The 16,736-nt window shown below is 30.0% G+C and overlaps 1 protein-coding gene and 2 pseudogenes across 1 annotated transcript; 1 reads left to right on the forward strand and 2 right to left on the reverse strand.

Moving 5' to 3' along the window:
- Window positions 1–1,376: 1,376 nt before the first annotated feature.
- Window positions 1,377–3,763, reverse strand: LOC106398984 (annotated as a pseudogene).
- Window positions 3,764–7,610: 3,847 nt separating this feature from the next.
- LOC106400298 lies at window positions 7,611–11,698 on the forward strand (annotated as a pseudogene).
- A 3,054-nt stretch (window positions 11,699–14,752) lies between these two features.
- LOC106399276 (auxin-responsive protein IAA19-like) lies at window positions 14,753–16,268 on the reverse strand. Its single transcript, XM_013839747.3, has 3 exons — window positions 15,780–16,268; window positions 15,117–15,210; window positions 14,753–15,015 (listed from the first exon to the last, which is right to left on the reverse strand). Exons 1-3 carry the CDS (start codon window positions 16,177–16,179, stop codon window positions 14,925–14,927), a joined length of 585 nt encoding a protein of 194 aa, XP_013695201.1. The 5' UTR covers window positions 16,180–16,268; the 3' UTR covers window positions 14,753–14,924.
- Between the last annotated feature and the right edge of the window lie 468 nt (window positions 16,269–16,736).

The raw sequence follows: 16,736 nt of genomic DNA on the forward strand, positions 1-16,736 counted from the left end.
AAAAATATATTTGTATACACTTTAAAAAATATATAATATCATAAATGAAATTTATATAACTCATTTTCTTACAATAAAATAAATACATTATTAACAAATAGAGTTTATCTGTCTTTTACATTTTAAGGTCTACGTTCATCTTTACTAATTTATGTTTTCGTATTTCTTAATTAGATATATTACTGCATGCGAGTCGTCGTGGCGGATTCTTGCATTTCCTACACATTTTCGTACTACTGCTGTAGAGAAACTTGGATTTCATCTTCCGGATCAGGAGCTGGTGTTTTTTTATGAAGATGAACCTATTGAGAGTATTCTCAACAAAAAGACTATCAACCAATCCATGTTTTTGGCCTGGTTCATAGCAAACAAAAAAATACCCAGAGGTAAGAGAGTTGACATTTGTAACTATTTCCAACAAAATTTGTTTGGAAATCAGGTACGAGAGAATGGGTACCACGGAGACGAGGCTTTGCGATAGGGAGGATTGCACATATTCATCCAAAATATGTTGTCTACAAACAAGTTTTTCGGAATATTCCGTAGTCATGGTACGTAATTTTAATTTACTTTTTTTTCAAATACAAATTTTAAAATATATAAACTGTTACAATTATTTATTTTTTGTATTTGCCAGATGGGTTATGATGAGTTAGGAGACCGATGACGGTATGTCAATTTAATATTATTTTGTGTTCAATAAAATTTAGAAATTTATAAATCTATCAAATAATGTTAACCCGTTAAATCGCTTACAAAATTTATTTAATTTTTTGCAGGTTTCTAATTGAATTTGCTTTCTTTATCGAGAATTGTACTTCATAATTTATATTATTTATAGATAATATTTTCAATTTTATTATATTTTCTTTTAATATGTATACATAAATGTTTGTTTATTATTTATGGAAAAATAATATTATTCACCTAAAATAAAGAATTACGACACATATACAATAAAATTCTAATTAATGATAATATAAAATCTGTTACTTCTAAAACTATACACTATTTATTCTATTTTTTGAATGAAAGTATTTTCTTAAATACACAAAATATTTTGTGACGTTGCAATTATACATGCACACAATATCTGTCTTTTCATACTGATATTACTTTGTTCCCTTTCGTCCATCTTAAATATTGACTACCAGCTTTTTTCCATGTCTGATGAATTCTCCCAAAGACGGTGGTATTATGTTGTAAAATTTATTTATTCCATATTTTGAATTTTCTTATGTCCGGACCGGTCACCTAGTACGTCACTAAAGGTTAAAATATTTTGATATTTTTGTACCCATTATAAAAAAAAGTTTTACCAGAAAAGGGGAAAATGTCACGGATTTATTATTATTTTGTTTATAACAATTTCAAAATCATACCAATTGTATTCTGAGTTAAACTTTGTTTCGTAAGTCTTACAATAAATTTGACCAATAATAATTATAAAACTGTATTTATTATTCATTGAGAAGTGAATACTAAAATAAGTCAATAAAAATATAACTAAAAAAAGGATAATAAAAAAACCACTAAAGACTGCAGTCGTCGTCTTCGTTCTTAATATTTAGGCCGCCAAGTTTTAGATTTTGGATCCCAAACAAAATAACTTATAGAACAGCAATCTGGATCTCTAGCCGTTTCTGGTTCACGATGGAATTTGTTATTCTTCGTCCATTCCAACAACTTGGATTTCTCTTCTTCAGCAAGGACATTGACATAACTTGGATTTTCTCTTCATCCATTCCAACAACCATCTAAACTATTAAAAGGGAAAGAATTTTAAAAAATCTAACTATCTATACTATTAAAAGGGAATGAATTTAAAAAAATCTACCTATGAAAAATTGTTGGACCATTTCAATAGACTTAACTATTTTTTTGGTCTTACCTTATATTTCTCTAACTATACAATAATCAATTACTTTATATTTCTCTAATTAACTATAAAATAATCAATGCTCTTATTTATTACTCAACTTACTATGATACACCAAAAATTTATACATAACTACATTATACTAAGAACACCATTATCCCTAGAAACCATTAGGGTCTCTTAATCAAATTTTTAGTAATAATTATGTGTTGACAACTTTACTCAGGAGACACTTAATTTTTTATCCTCCATTGCAGATAAGTATGAGTTCTTAAAAAAAAACTTTAGAAGTTGAACTTGTGAAGGAAAAAAAAACTAATGGCATGGATGAATGTCTCAGCAGCTCATTCACCTGATTCAGAGTTAAATAAAATCACCACTTCTTATTTCGATAGTTCATGTCTAAAACTCAGAAGAAATAACTTTCTTACTAACAAACCAATGAGGAGGGGAGCAGAGAAACCCAGAGAACATTCTAAGGCACCTTTGGTGTAAGAAGACCAGCAGATAAAAGAGTGGGAGTAGCATCAAGGTCAGTATTGATACAGCGAGGTAGAAGACACCCGATTTCTTCTACAAGCATTAGCATAGACTCATATTTTAAAAGAACAAGAAACTGATGATATATTGTCTTTCTATTGGTTTCAATGTGCTCAACAGATAAAGCATGTGAGAAGATTGCAAATCAAAACTAGCAGCCTCATTTGGCACACATAAGTAACTTTGATTGATCTTACCTTGCCTCCTCTAGGAAACGGTTTGTTTTTTTCCAGTACAGGTATGAGCATCACAGAATTGTCGTAAGAAGTGTTCTTCAATCATATAAAAAATCAAAAACCAAAGAGGATAATTTAGGAGCCATGTACTAATTTAATGAGCAAAGATTTAATATAGAAGACTTCTCAGTAAGGAGTCATATATACCATGAAGACGACTAGCTGCAGGACCTTGACTCACTGGGAAGCATGTATTAGCAAGACTCTGAATGAACAAGAGGCACTCAAAGTAAGTTTTCTTGGAGAATTACTAACGAAGTAGAAGAATAAACATACATGACAAAGAAAGAAACCTCTCAGAGATGACGGTTTTTGGCAGCAGCTGCAGGGTTACACTTGCTCTTAGCCTTCTTGGAACTCAACACAAAATCGCAATGCAATGCACCACACAGATCCGCTAAACACTTTGTACCAGTCTAAAACACATTCAAGTAAAAGTTTTCTAGTATCAGCTCAAGTGCACTCAAGTAAACTCTCATATCAACTCTATTGTATCCCCCATACCGTATTCAAGAGATTAAAATGTCTAGTGGCGAAGTGCTGGTCAAGAAACTTGTCCTCATTGAAACTCTTCCTGCAATAACCACACTTCCACTCGTATACATCCACGTGGACTTTATGCTGTTCTTGATCTCTGTACAGATCTTTATCAGGATGGAGCCTACGTACACTTGTCTGGAATCTGGTATCTCTCCCGTTCCACAAACGGCGTCAAGTACTGCGAAGAACAAAACCCAAACCTTTTACAAATAAGATAGTAATTCAGACATGCTTATCACTACTACTAGTCAACAGAAAATCTAACGGTTATGTTTTTTTTTTCTGAGTTAAAATCAAGAGATAGAGCTTTACCTAGTGGATTCAGATTCTCCTAACACCTATAGAGAACGAAGATTCATTGATGTTAGATCAGGAAAAATTGGAAAATCAGATGAAAGGTGGAACACGCGAGCTTCGTTACAGTACCTTCGTGAGTGATTGATGAAGAAGAAGAAGAGGAAAGAGTAGGAGGAGGAGAATCACGGGACTTGACTCCTTTAGTCTTCCCATCGAACACGAGAAGAGACGCAAGCGACGACGAAAACCATTCGGGGACTTCTTTCTCCATCGAGACGGAACATCGGAGGGAGTGATCATGCCGTCTCACCAAGTCTCGTTGCTGACGAGAGAGAAGAGAGAACAGGAGAAGGTCGAAAGACCAAACCTCTCCTCCACCCAATCTTGTTTCAACAGCTGTCCCATAAAAGACGTTCCTTGGGGAGCCAGACGTGTCTTCTGTGTTTTGTTTTTTTTTTTTTCTTTTTATTCACGATTAACCTAAGATACATGTTCAAAAGATAGCGATAATGATGCTCTAAAATATCATCTTACCAAAACGTGTCTCATGAATCCATAACCAAAATGTGACTGATAAATTTAAATACCAAAACTATATTGTTCTTTGGTGCCACTAACTTTGCAAGTTTCACACTATCATTTATTTTTTGACAAAAGACTTCACTCTATCATTTTTCGTTGATCTAAATGTGTTTTTTCAAATGAATATGTTGACATTTCTGAAATATTTATCTACAAATCTTATACATAATAGCTTCTCCTTGACTAACACTTCTAATAATTTTGACTATATTTTAAAGGAAGTTATTTTGCATACAATTTAACAATATATTCTAAATATATTGTTAGAGGTTATTTTGTAGTTTAACAATATATTCTAAATATATTGTTAGGATTTTTTGATAAGAATATATTATAGATGCGGTTTTGAAAATTTATATTATTAAAAGAAAACCTTTTTAAAAATATATGATAAAAAAATTTGTTGCATCTATATATAACTCTTTATTTTTTTATCCTACCATTAACTACAATAACTATAAATAAAATAAATATTTTACATAAATCCTATTATTATTTCTCATTTTGTATGATACACTTCTCTAATTATTTTTCTTCTTATCATCCAATGTTATTGTTGTTATTCAATAACATCATATATTATGCTCAAAGATGGATATATAATATTTAGATATCAATAATTAAAATGAAAGCATATATCATACATCATATTATACCATGTCATCTAACATTATATAATTCTAAATATTTACAAAATCAAATTTGATAAAAAAACACTTTAGCAAATCATTTGTTAAAACAAAATTATATATATTTAAGTTAAATTAATTGTTATAAAAAAATATCTATAATAAAAATTGTTATTCAATATAATTTTAAAAACTATAAAAAAAATATGCAAATATCTATACTATTGAAAGGGAATCATTCTGAAAAAATCTAATTAAACAAAGTTGTTGCACCTATTCATTACCTATTTATTATTTTTGGTCGTGCCCTTATTTTTCTTTAACTATACAATATTTTAAATAAAATCATTTATTGCTTCTCATTGTTTAGGAAACTGAATATAAATGATATTTTGAATATAAAAATAGACTCTATGAATTCGGTAATAGATCTTTTTTATTTTATCAAATTAACTTTTCGCAGAATTTTTTTATCGTATTCTTTGAATATGAAAATTTCACAAACCAATATTGCATTCTAATATAGTACTACATAATAATAGAAATGTCATTATTGAATTCTATGTTGGTGTATAAAACATAGGTTTCTAAGACAACCTTTATCATAACATATATATTCGTAAAAGTTTGTAAACAAGTGTTTGAGCACGATTTATAACATCTGAAATATTCTTTTTATACAAACTTACATCAATATATAGTCATTCTTTTTTACATATAGATTCAGTAATATTCTAAAAAAATGCATTATTGATAAGTGCTAACCTATTTTACCAGCTACAAACTCATATCATGTAAACCCAATTATTAATAATGAAAATTGATAATGAAATTTAAATAATGTATATACAATGTATATATAATCTTAACTTACTTTTATACAATTTATATATAATCTTACTAGAATTGTAAAATATCCTATATTTATATCAAACCAAATATTTCATATAAAACAACTAATTAAATATAAATTTTAAACACATTAAGTAAATAAAAATCATTAATTTAAAAATATATTAGAAGTTTCATTCATCTCTTAAAATATTATTGAAGATTATTTATTTTTTTCTACCAGGTCAACCAAATGTCCGGTCACACTTGAATGCGGGTTTTTTCAAAGTGTGCATGCTTTAAATTAACGAGTTTTCATTAAATCTAAACTAGCTTATGCACAATTCATCGTGTTTACCGGTTCGAACACGGGTCCAAACTTGATATAAAAGTATTGTTCTCATCTAATTTAAAATAATTTATTTAAAAATAATAAACGCGTTGAGTCTGATCAAACCATATAATTTTTTTTTAAAAAATAATCAAACGATTAAAAATATAATTACATTAACTAACTAAATAAAAATAATAATTTTATTTTTTTGATATAGTACAATTTTGTAACATAATAATGTATAACAAGACTAAAATACTAATTCATATTATATATTTTTACTAACTGAAAAATAACTCGCGCTTTTAAACGCATGTCAAAATCTAGTATTTATGTTAAAAAGAGAAAGAAAATGTCTTGCTGTGTAATATGGTTATCAAGTGGAAAGGGTGACAGCAAAACATTTTATTTAAATAAGTTAAGCAATTGCCATTTATCTAATTTGATTTTTTTTTCACTTGTTTCTGTTTAAAAAACTCTTAATTGTTATTTAATAGGACCTGTTGACGGCGCTTGTGATAATTATAAACAATGGAGCTGTACGTGTAGACCATTAATTAAGGGGGAGCTAGTTAGCACTTAGGGAGTTAATGGGAATATAATTTATGGAGAGTTGATTGATTTTATAAGTAAAAAATTGTTAAATTTGTAAAGAGTTCTAAATAGCCAGAGGCTTCTATATCTCCGATATCGACTTGCTTGATTCGCTTTACTTTTTTTTTTTGATTTGTTTTACTTTCTATTCTTAGTTTGTTTGATTTTCAATTTATTTTAAATCTGACAAAGTTTTTTATTGTTCTTTTGTATGTGTTTAGAAAAGGTAATTGACAGATCTACTTCGGATGGTGGCGACGGGTCTTACCGACTTCAAACGTTGATGGTACTTCATTTGATGGTGATGGAGTTCTTGCTGCAAACTATGGTTATTTCGAAAGGCAGCACGAAATTCTATGGAATGGTAATCTCTTTGATTCTATTATTTCCAATAGAGCAATATAAAGAGTTGTCTCGTTTCGGTGACTCCTACTGGAGTATTAAAAAAGAGAGTGGCAATCGTTCCCAATTCAGTTTGAAACGTGGTGGTTTTGGATTAATATGAAGATTATCTCCCTTGAGATTCAACTATTCCAAAAGCAAATATGGAGCTTTTATATGAAAAATCTTTGGTCATCCACACGCAAAGATAAATTTTTCTGTTAGTTTACTTTGGATCTTTACTGGTGTATCCTTTTTCTATATTTGTTTTGTTAGTTCTCATTGTTTATAATTTTTTGTCTAGAAGGCTTAATAATACAATCAACAAAAAAATATATAAAAATTTCATAAAAATATGAAGATCTCTTTATTATAATTTCTCTCGATACAATACCGAAGGAATCCCTTTACACAACAGAAACAACACTCTTAGGGTCTAACTTAGGCCTGGGCGTTCGGTGGACTGTTCGGTTTCGGTCCGGGTGATTCGGATTTTCGGTGTTATGCTCAGAAGTACCATTCGGGTTTTACTAATTATCGGAACAGATTCGGTTCGGTTCCTTCCGGGTTCGGTTCGGATCGGATGTAACCAGTGTTTAAAATCATCCAAAAATATATGTTTTAAACCTCAAAAGTTGACAATTTTTTTTCAAAATATATAAATTGTTTACAAATCTAATTAAAAATTAGTTAAACTATCTAAATTAACTATAAGGTATTCAAAATAACAATTAAAACAAACTAAAAAATATTTTGAATATTCTAAAATATCTAAATCATCTTAAAATATATAAAAATATTAACATATTTAACTAATTTCGGATATCTTCGGATCCTAGTTCGGATTTCGGTTCGGTTCGGGTTATAACCAAACACCAAAGTACTAAGCTCATAAGTCTTGTTCGGATATTTTTGTAAAACAGTTCGGATTCGGTTTCGGTTTTTCTGGTTCGGGTTTAGGTAGGTACTTCGGGTTGAGGTAAAAACACTCAGGCCTAGTCTAACTGGTAGGGAAAAAATGCAAAGGAATAAAATTAGGAAAATGAAGAGGAAAATTATTTCTTATCAATTTAAGTGAGGAACAAATTTGTTCTATATTCCTCTAGAATAAAAAAAATGAGAAGGAATGAAAAGGAAAACATATTACTTATAAATGGTAAAAAAAATTAGGAATAACAAAGAATGTATTATTCTCATTCATTCTTAGGTCACCGCGAATTTGACCCTTAATTATTTTATAGTAAGGAAAAAGTCCCTTTAGTTAGATAGTTTGCCTGAATATTAATTAATGCTAATATTAAAAGGTCTTTCGGATATTGAAAAATCAGATTATACAAATTAATGGGGAAATGTCTTATAGAAGACCTTCATTATGGTGAAAGTAGAATTGTCAAAAGTGGACTTCATCTCGTCTCGTTCATGTTTTACATATTGAAAAAGCATACAAACAAATATTTTGATACAGTTTACTAAGATTCATTTTAAAATAATACCTAAATACGAATAAACCAAGAATATTAGAAAAAAAAATTGGTATAAAAGAAAAATTTGGATAGTGGCCACGTTTATGCACTGGATGACACTGAAGTATAATACATGGTTCATCGTCGTATCTTCAGCAGTTCGGCTGCACAAGAGGCCATTGGATCGAACCGGATAACTTTGTCAACCCCTAAAGAACAATGTGATTGTACTCCATTGACTTGACTTTTAAATCTCTATATAACACGAAGCGAGTCTTTAAACCTGGACAGAACACAAAAGACAGCCTAAACTCTTAAGATAATGACGATAAGTTCAAAACCCCAATATCTTCCCCTTTCTCTCCCGGTCATTGACTTCTCGGTTCCAAACCTCAAACCGGAAACTCCCGAGTGGGACTCGGTTAGAGCCCAAGTCCGAAAAGCCCTAGAAGACTTCGGATGTTTCGAGGCCTTGTTCGATGGAGCTTCAGTGGAGCTACGTAAGGCTTCGAGGCCTCGCAGGAAGTTTTCGATTTGCCATTGGAGACCAAACTGAGTGCAAAGTCAGAGATTAATCGTAACACTGGATACTCTGGTCAGGCTCTGGGTATGCCTTTATACGAAGGCATGGGCATTGACGGTGTAGAAAATCCTGACGTTGTCAATGACTTGACTCACAAGGTTTGGCCTCGAGGGAACATCACCTTCAGGTTCACTTCTTATATAGTTTAGTATGTTTCCTAAGTTTTGTCACAATTTAACATTTATTTATGGAATTTTTGAAATGGTAAGCATAAATTAATATATAGAGTATGTACATCAAATATATAGAAAACTAAAAGTAAGTGGTTTCCTACGTCGTACTTTAAAACTAAATTGTTTTAATTTTTTATTAGTATAAATTTAAATTTTAAAACCGATTAATCGTCTATGCTGATATATGAATCTAATTCTATTTTAAAATATAACTATACATAAAGTTTTGAATTTTAACCAAAATTATCTAGTTTATGTTTTTATATAAGATAATAAACGATGACAAAAAAATAAATGTACAATTAATTTTGAAAATACTGATATTTATACAAAATTTGTTAACTTTTATTGTAAGTTAAAATAGAAATTTTCTTATACACAAAGATATGAGATTTTCAAGATAATAAATGTGGTGGCAATATATAAGCACTTTTTATAATTTGAATTTAAATAAATTTACAAATTTGGAAACTCAATTAATCTTCTTTGATTATATGATGATTAATGATCTAACTATAATTTTTAATATTTAATTATACATAAATTGAATTTTAATCAAAAGTATCACACTTTATGTTTGTTAAAATTAAATTCTAATTAATTTTGATAAAAGATAAATATTTATAAAATTGTTAACTTTTATACTAAGTTAAAATTTAAATTTTCTTATACTTGTAATTTTATTAATTTTACTATTGTAACATAATTATGTATTTCGATTTAAACTTTTCGGTATGTAACCAGATTATCTATTATCTTATTTTAGGAAGCTTACCAAAAATATATATACATCAAATTTAGCTATTATCTTATTTTAGGAATTTTACCAAAAACAAACAAAAGTTATCACTAAAACTTGTTCATGTCATATCATCTTTTTTGAAAATAAATGCTGTGAGGACATATAAGCAATTTTTTAAAATTACTTCACAAATAATGTTTAGGAAATGTGAATGGCATATTGGCATATAATACAATATTTGTTTAGAAACTAAATAATGTTTTCAGTTTATACTTGTAAGTTAATACATATTTTATATATATATATGTGTGTGTGTGTGTGTGATTTTCTTAAATAATTTAAAACTTGTCAAAAATAGTTGTATCTAATCGATCATAAAAATACTAAAATTTGCGATATATTTCAGCAATACTGTTCATTCGTTTGCGGAGAAGTTAATAGAACTAAACGTGAAGGTGAGGACAATGGTCTTGGAAAGTTTCGGGCTCGAGAAACACGTAGAGAAGCATTTAAACTCCGCGAAGAATCGCTTTCAATTATTTAAATACAAAGGACTTGCCGATAATACAGACGAGTATATAGGTATTGACTCTCATATCGATAGACATTTCCTCACCATACTTTGCCAAAATGACGTAGTAGATGGCTTGGAGATAAAAACCAAAGACGGTGAAGATTGGATCAAAGCTAAGCCATCTCAAGACTCCTCTTTCCTTGTTTTGGTTGGAGCTTCTCTTCATGTAAAACAATGTTTCCTTGAATCTCAAGTTTCATCCGTTATTGTCTTAATTATGTGATCAACATGTATATAACGTATATGAATTGCAGGTACTGTTGAATGGTATGGTACATCCTCCGCTTCACCATGTGGTTATAACCGGGAAAAAAGATCGGTATGTGGCTGGACTGTTCTTGCGTCCTATAGAAGGACTTATCATAAATGCGCCTGAGGAGATTGTCGATGATGAACATCCTCGTCTCTATAAGCCTTTTAATTTTGAGGATTACTTTACGTTTGCCTACAAAGACACCACAAAGAGAGATCTGTCTGCTCTCAAGGCTTACTGTACCCTCTAAAAATTCATTTGATCATTGTGCACTTGTTGATTTACTCTTGAGTGTGTCTGTTGTTACCTTTACTTTGTCATGTTGACTCTTGTGCTTGTAATAAACCCTAATTTTCAAAAATCTATTATTATTTTTTCCATCGGTTACATGAGAAGAAGAAGAAACTTTAACATGATCTCGACCAAAGATTACGAAAAATTGGTATCACCTACTCTAAAAATTAGTCAAGATTTACAAAGTGGTATGGTCTAGTCGTATTTGGGACTCACTAGTTTAACCTTGTTTTTTGAGGATCGATTTACATTTTTAAATTTATTGTCTAGCTCTGAGCACCGATAAAGATGTTGGTCTCGTTGTATTTGGGCTTTAGGGATTTTGAGCATTAGGACTTCCATTGAGGTGTTTGCTCATATTCCCCAAACTTGGAGTGAGACACACCAAATTTAAATATGAGATCACAAGACGCTAGTGGCCGCTAGTGGATGTAATGATTTGGTGAAAATGTATGCGAGCTGTAGGTGAGTTGGAATGTGTTTTGGTCTCAATGAGTCCTAATGCAACTTGTTCTCTTATGTAGAGAGGTATTATGCATAAAAAATTTAAAATGTATGGATCGATTGTAGAAAGCCGGATTAACAATGGGATGATACGTATATAGCTGAGAGATTGTCACATTGCCGTAGAGTGGCTTGTTTCTGAAATATATCAAGGTCACGGAGGAGAAATGAAATCCACTTGATTTTTAGACTCTTATAACTGACCAAGAAATCAGATTGGATCCAAGTAGCAAGTATAAATCAGTGGTAAAATAACGCATTTCCTTACAGTGAGTTAAATCATTGTCGCAGTACGCTTCAAATAATCAGATGGACATACTAGTTTGGCCCCAAACAAAAGATAAAATTGGGAGGGATGGGCTGATTTTTTGCTGTTTCTGGTATGCAGTGCACATGGCATTACCAATCAAAAACACAGATAGGTCATAGTTGTAACAAACCATATGGGTTCGTCTCAGAATTTAAATATCATAAGTTCCTATAAGTCTTGAGTATTTAGTTACGTTCTACAGAAAGACAAGAAAGAAAGAAAGGGAAAAGGTCGACATGTCGGTGTTGGTATAAGACCATCCACGATGGGGGCGTTGAAACTTGTTTTCAACAGTTGAAATCTTTGCAACGAGAGTGTTGATAAATTGAGTTAATCTACGTGGTTTCAACATCTGTTCCGTTGCAAAGTTTCAATAGCTGAAAAAAAAAATTGTGGGCCGACGCTGTCATATGTCGCGTTGTGAGTGGATTGATTGGCTGTACAGATTGTTTTGATTTTTATCCTCACCCAATAATTCAAACGTATTTTTTAATATAATGAAACTTTTTTTCTTATCTATAAATAGAGATCACTCTCATTTCATTTGGATACAGAAAAATGTCATTTTTCCTTATAATCAAATATTTTAGTTTTTTAAACCTTTTTTGTTAATAAAATTTTTATTAATATTGATTTGGTATTATTTAGAAATAAGCTAAGTATAATAATTTAAAATAAATATTATTAAAATTTATTTTGTTTTAGTTTTTAAATTAATTATTAATATGTAATTGGTATGTTTTAAGAAATAAAAATACGAATTAAAAGTTGTAGGGTATGGTGTTGAATTTTTAAAACAAAATCATTAGACTAGATACAATGGTGTGTTGAATTTATAAATTCAACAGTTGATATATTGCAATGGGATGTTTAATGAAGTGTTGAAAGTGAGTTGGCATTCAACTCGTTTAAAAAATTAAACGGTGTTGAATTTTGCTGGAGAGGAGAGAGATTGTAACATGAGCTTCTCCTATTAGTCGAGAGACAAAAGTGTGGGTCATGACTTTTTTTTTAATTGGTTGTGTTAAACATTTTTTCTCCTTCTATATTTATTTGATTCAATTATTATATATTAAATTATGTATTTAAAAAAAATTATATCAAAATTTATCATTTTTCATACTCTATAAATAGAGACTTGTTTCATTAGATTTGGACACAGAAAAAAAAATCATCTTTAACCTCTCATAACTCTCGTTTCTATATTTTTTTATCTTCTTTGAAAAAATGGATCTCAACCAAAACATTTCTAATAATATCCAAAATCCTTCGAACAACACTTTTAACTATTTTAATTTAATTTAAACTAATAATTATTATTAATATGTAATTACAAAATAAAAGATGTAAAACAAAACAAAAAAAATGGAAAATAAAAATTGTAGGGTAGGGTGTTGAATTTTATTTTAAACAAACCATTGTAGAGTATAAAAAATGAATGGGTGTTGAATTATTAGTTGGAAGAGAGAGAAACTGATGTAGAAGAAATAGAAGATGATGTGGAGTGTGTTGTATGTTGAATCTATTGTATATAGTCTTATAGAGGTTTAAAATGAACTGTGTGTTTGATAAATGACGTGGAAGAGAGATAAGATGATGTGAAATATTAAAAGAAGAAAATGAAGGTGTTGAAAATGAAGAGGATGTTGAAACCATCTATAATATTATTTGAAAAATATCTTTCCTATGTGGCGGCGCCCTCACGTTAACTCTCACGGTGGTTTATTACATTGATACCCTTAATGAATTAAGTTTATTACATAATTGCCATTATTTATATTTTATATTTATTTTGTTTCTATTAATGCATTCCTATTATAACCAAATTGTTACCAAAAAGGAATTTCATATAAAAGGTAATATCTATAAATATTTCTATTTTATTTTCATTTTTATTAATAAAACCATATTGTGATGGTTTATTACTAATTGAGTTTATTATTATAACTGTCGTTATTAATATTTTATTTTATATTCTTTTTAGTAATGTATTCCTTTTATAACTAAATTGTTATCAAAAAAGGAATTTCATATAAAAGATAATATATATAAATATTTTCGTTTTTTATTTTATTTTTTATTAATAAAACCATATTTTTTATGGAAAATGCAATATTTTTACTATTAAAATGCAAAATTTTAATATATTTCAAATATATTCTTTCTTAATAAAAAGGAAACTATGTGATATACATTTCATAATTATACATTTTTTATTTCTACAAAAATATCAGCACAATTTTATGCAATTTGTTTTACATCATAAAGTCTTAATCCTAATACTATTTAAATGCTTCAAAAATCATAAATAAGCAACTGATCCTCATATATCTACATAAAATATTTCTTATTCATAAAAAAATGTGGTTCCTTGGTAAGAAAACAATTTCTATGACTTCCATCTAAAATTTTTGTTCGTCTTTAGATATATGCATCTAAAATAAAAATATACATGATGACGTGTTTGAAAAACAAAATCTTAAAGAAAGTGTGTCTATTAAGATGGTTTTGATCGCTGATGAGATAATTTAAAAAAAAAACTCATATCTTTCAACTTCTACTAATCCTACAATTATAAAAATCAAAATTGAAGAAGAGTACCGTAAAAACTAATGAATTGGTTAAGAAATTCGAGAAATAATTGGTAAACTTTTAATCCAAAATAATTAACACATTTAAAATCAATTTTTACACTAGATTTTAGAAATAAATATTATAGCCAAATTGAATCTATTGCACAAAAACTCATAACACTGCAACTAAATAATTTATAAATAAACTGTAATTAAAATAACATGAAAATACACAAACAAATACAACTAAAACTAATAAAAATTACCCAAAATTATCACACTTTGGTTTATTAAAAAAGTTTATGCCCGCACGTAGGCGCGGATGAGTCACCTGGTATATATATCAAGAAAACCGAAATAATGGAAACTGAAACGTAACATAAGTTTCCTACATATATATATGGATCTGAATAACAGTGAATTTTAAACAGAATAGTGTCTTAACTCCACAATCAAGAAACTTGTATATATATATATATAGCTGTCTTTCTGAATATAATTATACAAACCATAACATATATAACATGAATAGGAAAAATGTTCTAGAGAATCTTGATACTTATTAAGGATAAATAATTAATCAGGTACTTGCTTCTTGTTCAAGTCATCAGATCACTCGTCTACTCCTCTAGGCTGCAGACCAAACCCGGTAGCATCCGATCTTTTCATAATCCTCAACCTCTTGCATGACTCTATGAACATTCTGCAAAAATCAAAATACCCGAAGTCATGTAATTTTAAACTGTGACATATAAAAGTTTATAATGAGATATAATTTAAGTCAAAAGATATGAACATATATACCCCCATGGTACATCTCCAGCGAGCATCCAATCCCCATCTTTATCTTCGTATATGGTAACGTATTCGCAGTTATCACCATCTTTCAAGGCCACTCCTGCACACACACACACACACACACACACACACACACATATTTATATGTAAATTTCAATTGCGTGTCCAATTTTCTGGTGTAAGATCTCTAGTTTGAGATTGCTTTTAAGTTTTAACCCAAAACTTAAGTAAAATGTAAATGAATAGTAGATTCTAGTTTTCTGCAAGGTTTTCAGATGATATATATGTAACGGGTTTGGAGTTAAAATGACTCAGATCATCAAAAGCTGAAAATTCACCAATCAGAGATTTCTAGGACCATTTTTTCTAGGACCATTCTCAGCTTAATATGAAACTCTCGTGATATAGTCGTATAGAAGAGTTCAACAACATTGGTAACACAACGTATTAATTAACCTAGTTATTATAGTTTTTTGGTTAAAAAGGATTTAACCTAGTTAAAAGATGAAATTAACCTAGTTATAAGAGTTTCATTCCCACATTACGTATGAAAACACTTTAGTTCCTAATCCGATCTCTCATAATAAAATTTTGTTTCCTTCCAGTTCGACATAATCTAACCACTCTACTTTAAGTCTTTAAGTGAAAAAGAGATATTAATTTACTAACCAATGCCACGGACACCAAAGAGCTTATCGAGAGCAAATGCTAAATCATCATAGCCTTGGCTCGAACCAAGATCTATCTTCCTTAAGTAAGGCACACCATCCATGCTCACTTTCACGTACCCTAACCCCACTTTTGTCGTCCAAGCTTCCTTACAGCTGTTCTTCCTCCGGTAAGAACAAACCGGCGGCCATCCCACCACCTCACTTTTCGCCGCGGGTGACTCATTAATTTTTTCCACGTCACCACCTGAAACGACACCACTTTCATCACTGTTACTTCCAGAAGACGTCATGATCATCTCCGTGAAGCCTCTCTTCTTCATCATCTTCTCCGTCACATCTCTCCCCGGAAGACCCAATCTCAGCTCAGTTATCTCATGCTCAACTCCACCTTTCTCCATGTTTTACCTTTTCTTTAATTATTTGTCAAAATATAACTATGATATACGAGAACTTTCTTCTCATACACACTTCTCTTGTTGTAGTAATGGCATACTACCGAGTCGTGCTTTATATGTTGCTTCGTTGGTTCACACGATCAAACCGATAGAAACCAATCAGAGATCAACAGGTGGTGTCCTTTGATATCTAAAGTCTTCTTTTTCAGTTTGTGTGGGGAGACAAAGTGGGGCAAAGACAGGTCAACTGAGGATGCGGTGGTCGGTCACATGAGAGACATAAGCTTGGTGTTGTTTTCTAATTTTCTACAAAATTAATTAAGACCGGCATTACAAAGTGGTTAAAGGGAACAGATCCTACGGTTGTGAAATTTTCTTGTGATTTTTCTCTGACCGTTGGATGATTGGAATACGAATCTCCTTCTGCTAAGTGCTAACATCCCATGTGTGTTCCTTTTGTAAAGATTCTCGTTCTAACTAGTAAATCACAACTACAGTATAGTTTTAAAAATAAGTTAGTTTAGTTTATATTGGAATCATAAAGTTTAGTCTATTTGTCC

The sequence above is a fragment of the Brassica napus genome, chromosome C5, assembly GCF_020379485.1.
Source record: "Brassica napus cultivar Da-Ae chromosome C5, Da-Ae, whole genome shotgun sequence".
Lineage (NCBI taxonomy): Eukaryota > Viridiplantae > Streptophyta > Magnoliopsida > Brassicales > Brassicaceae > Brassica > Brassica napus.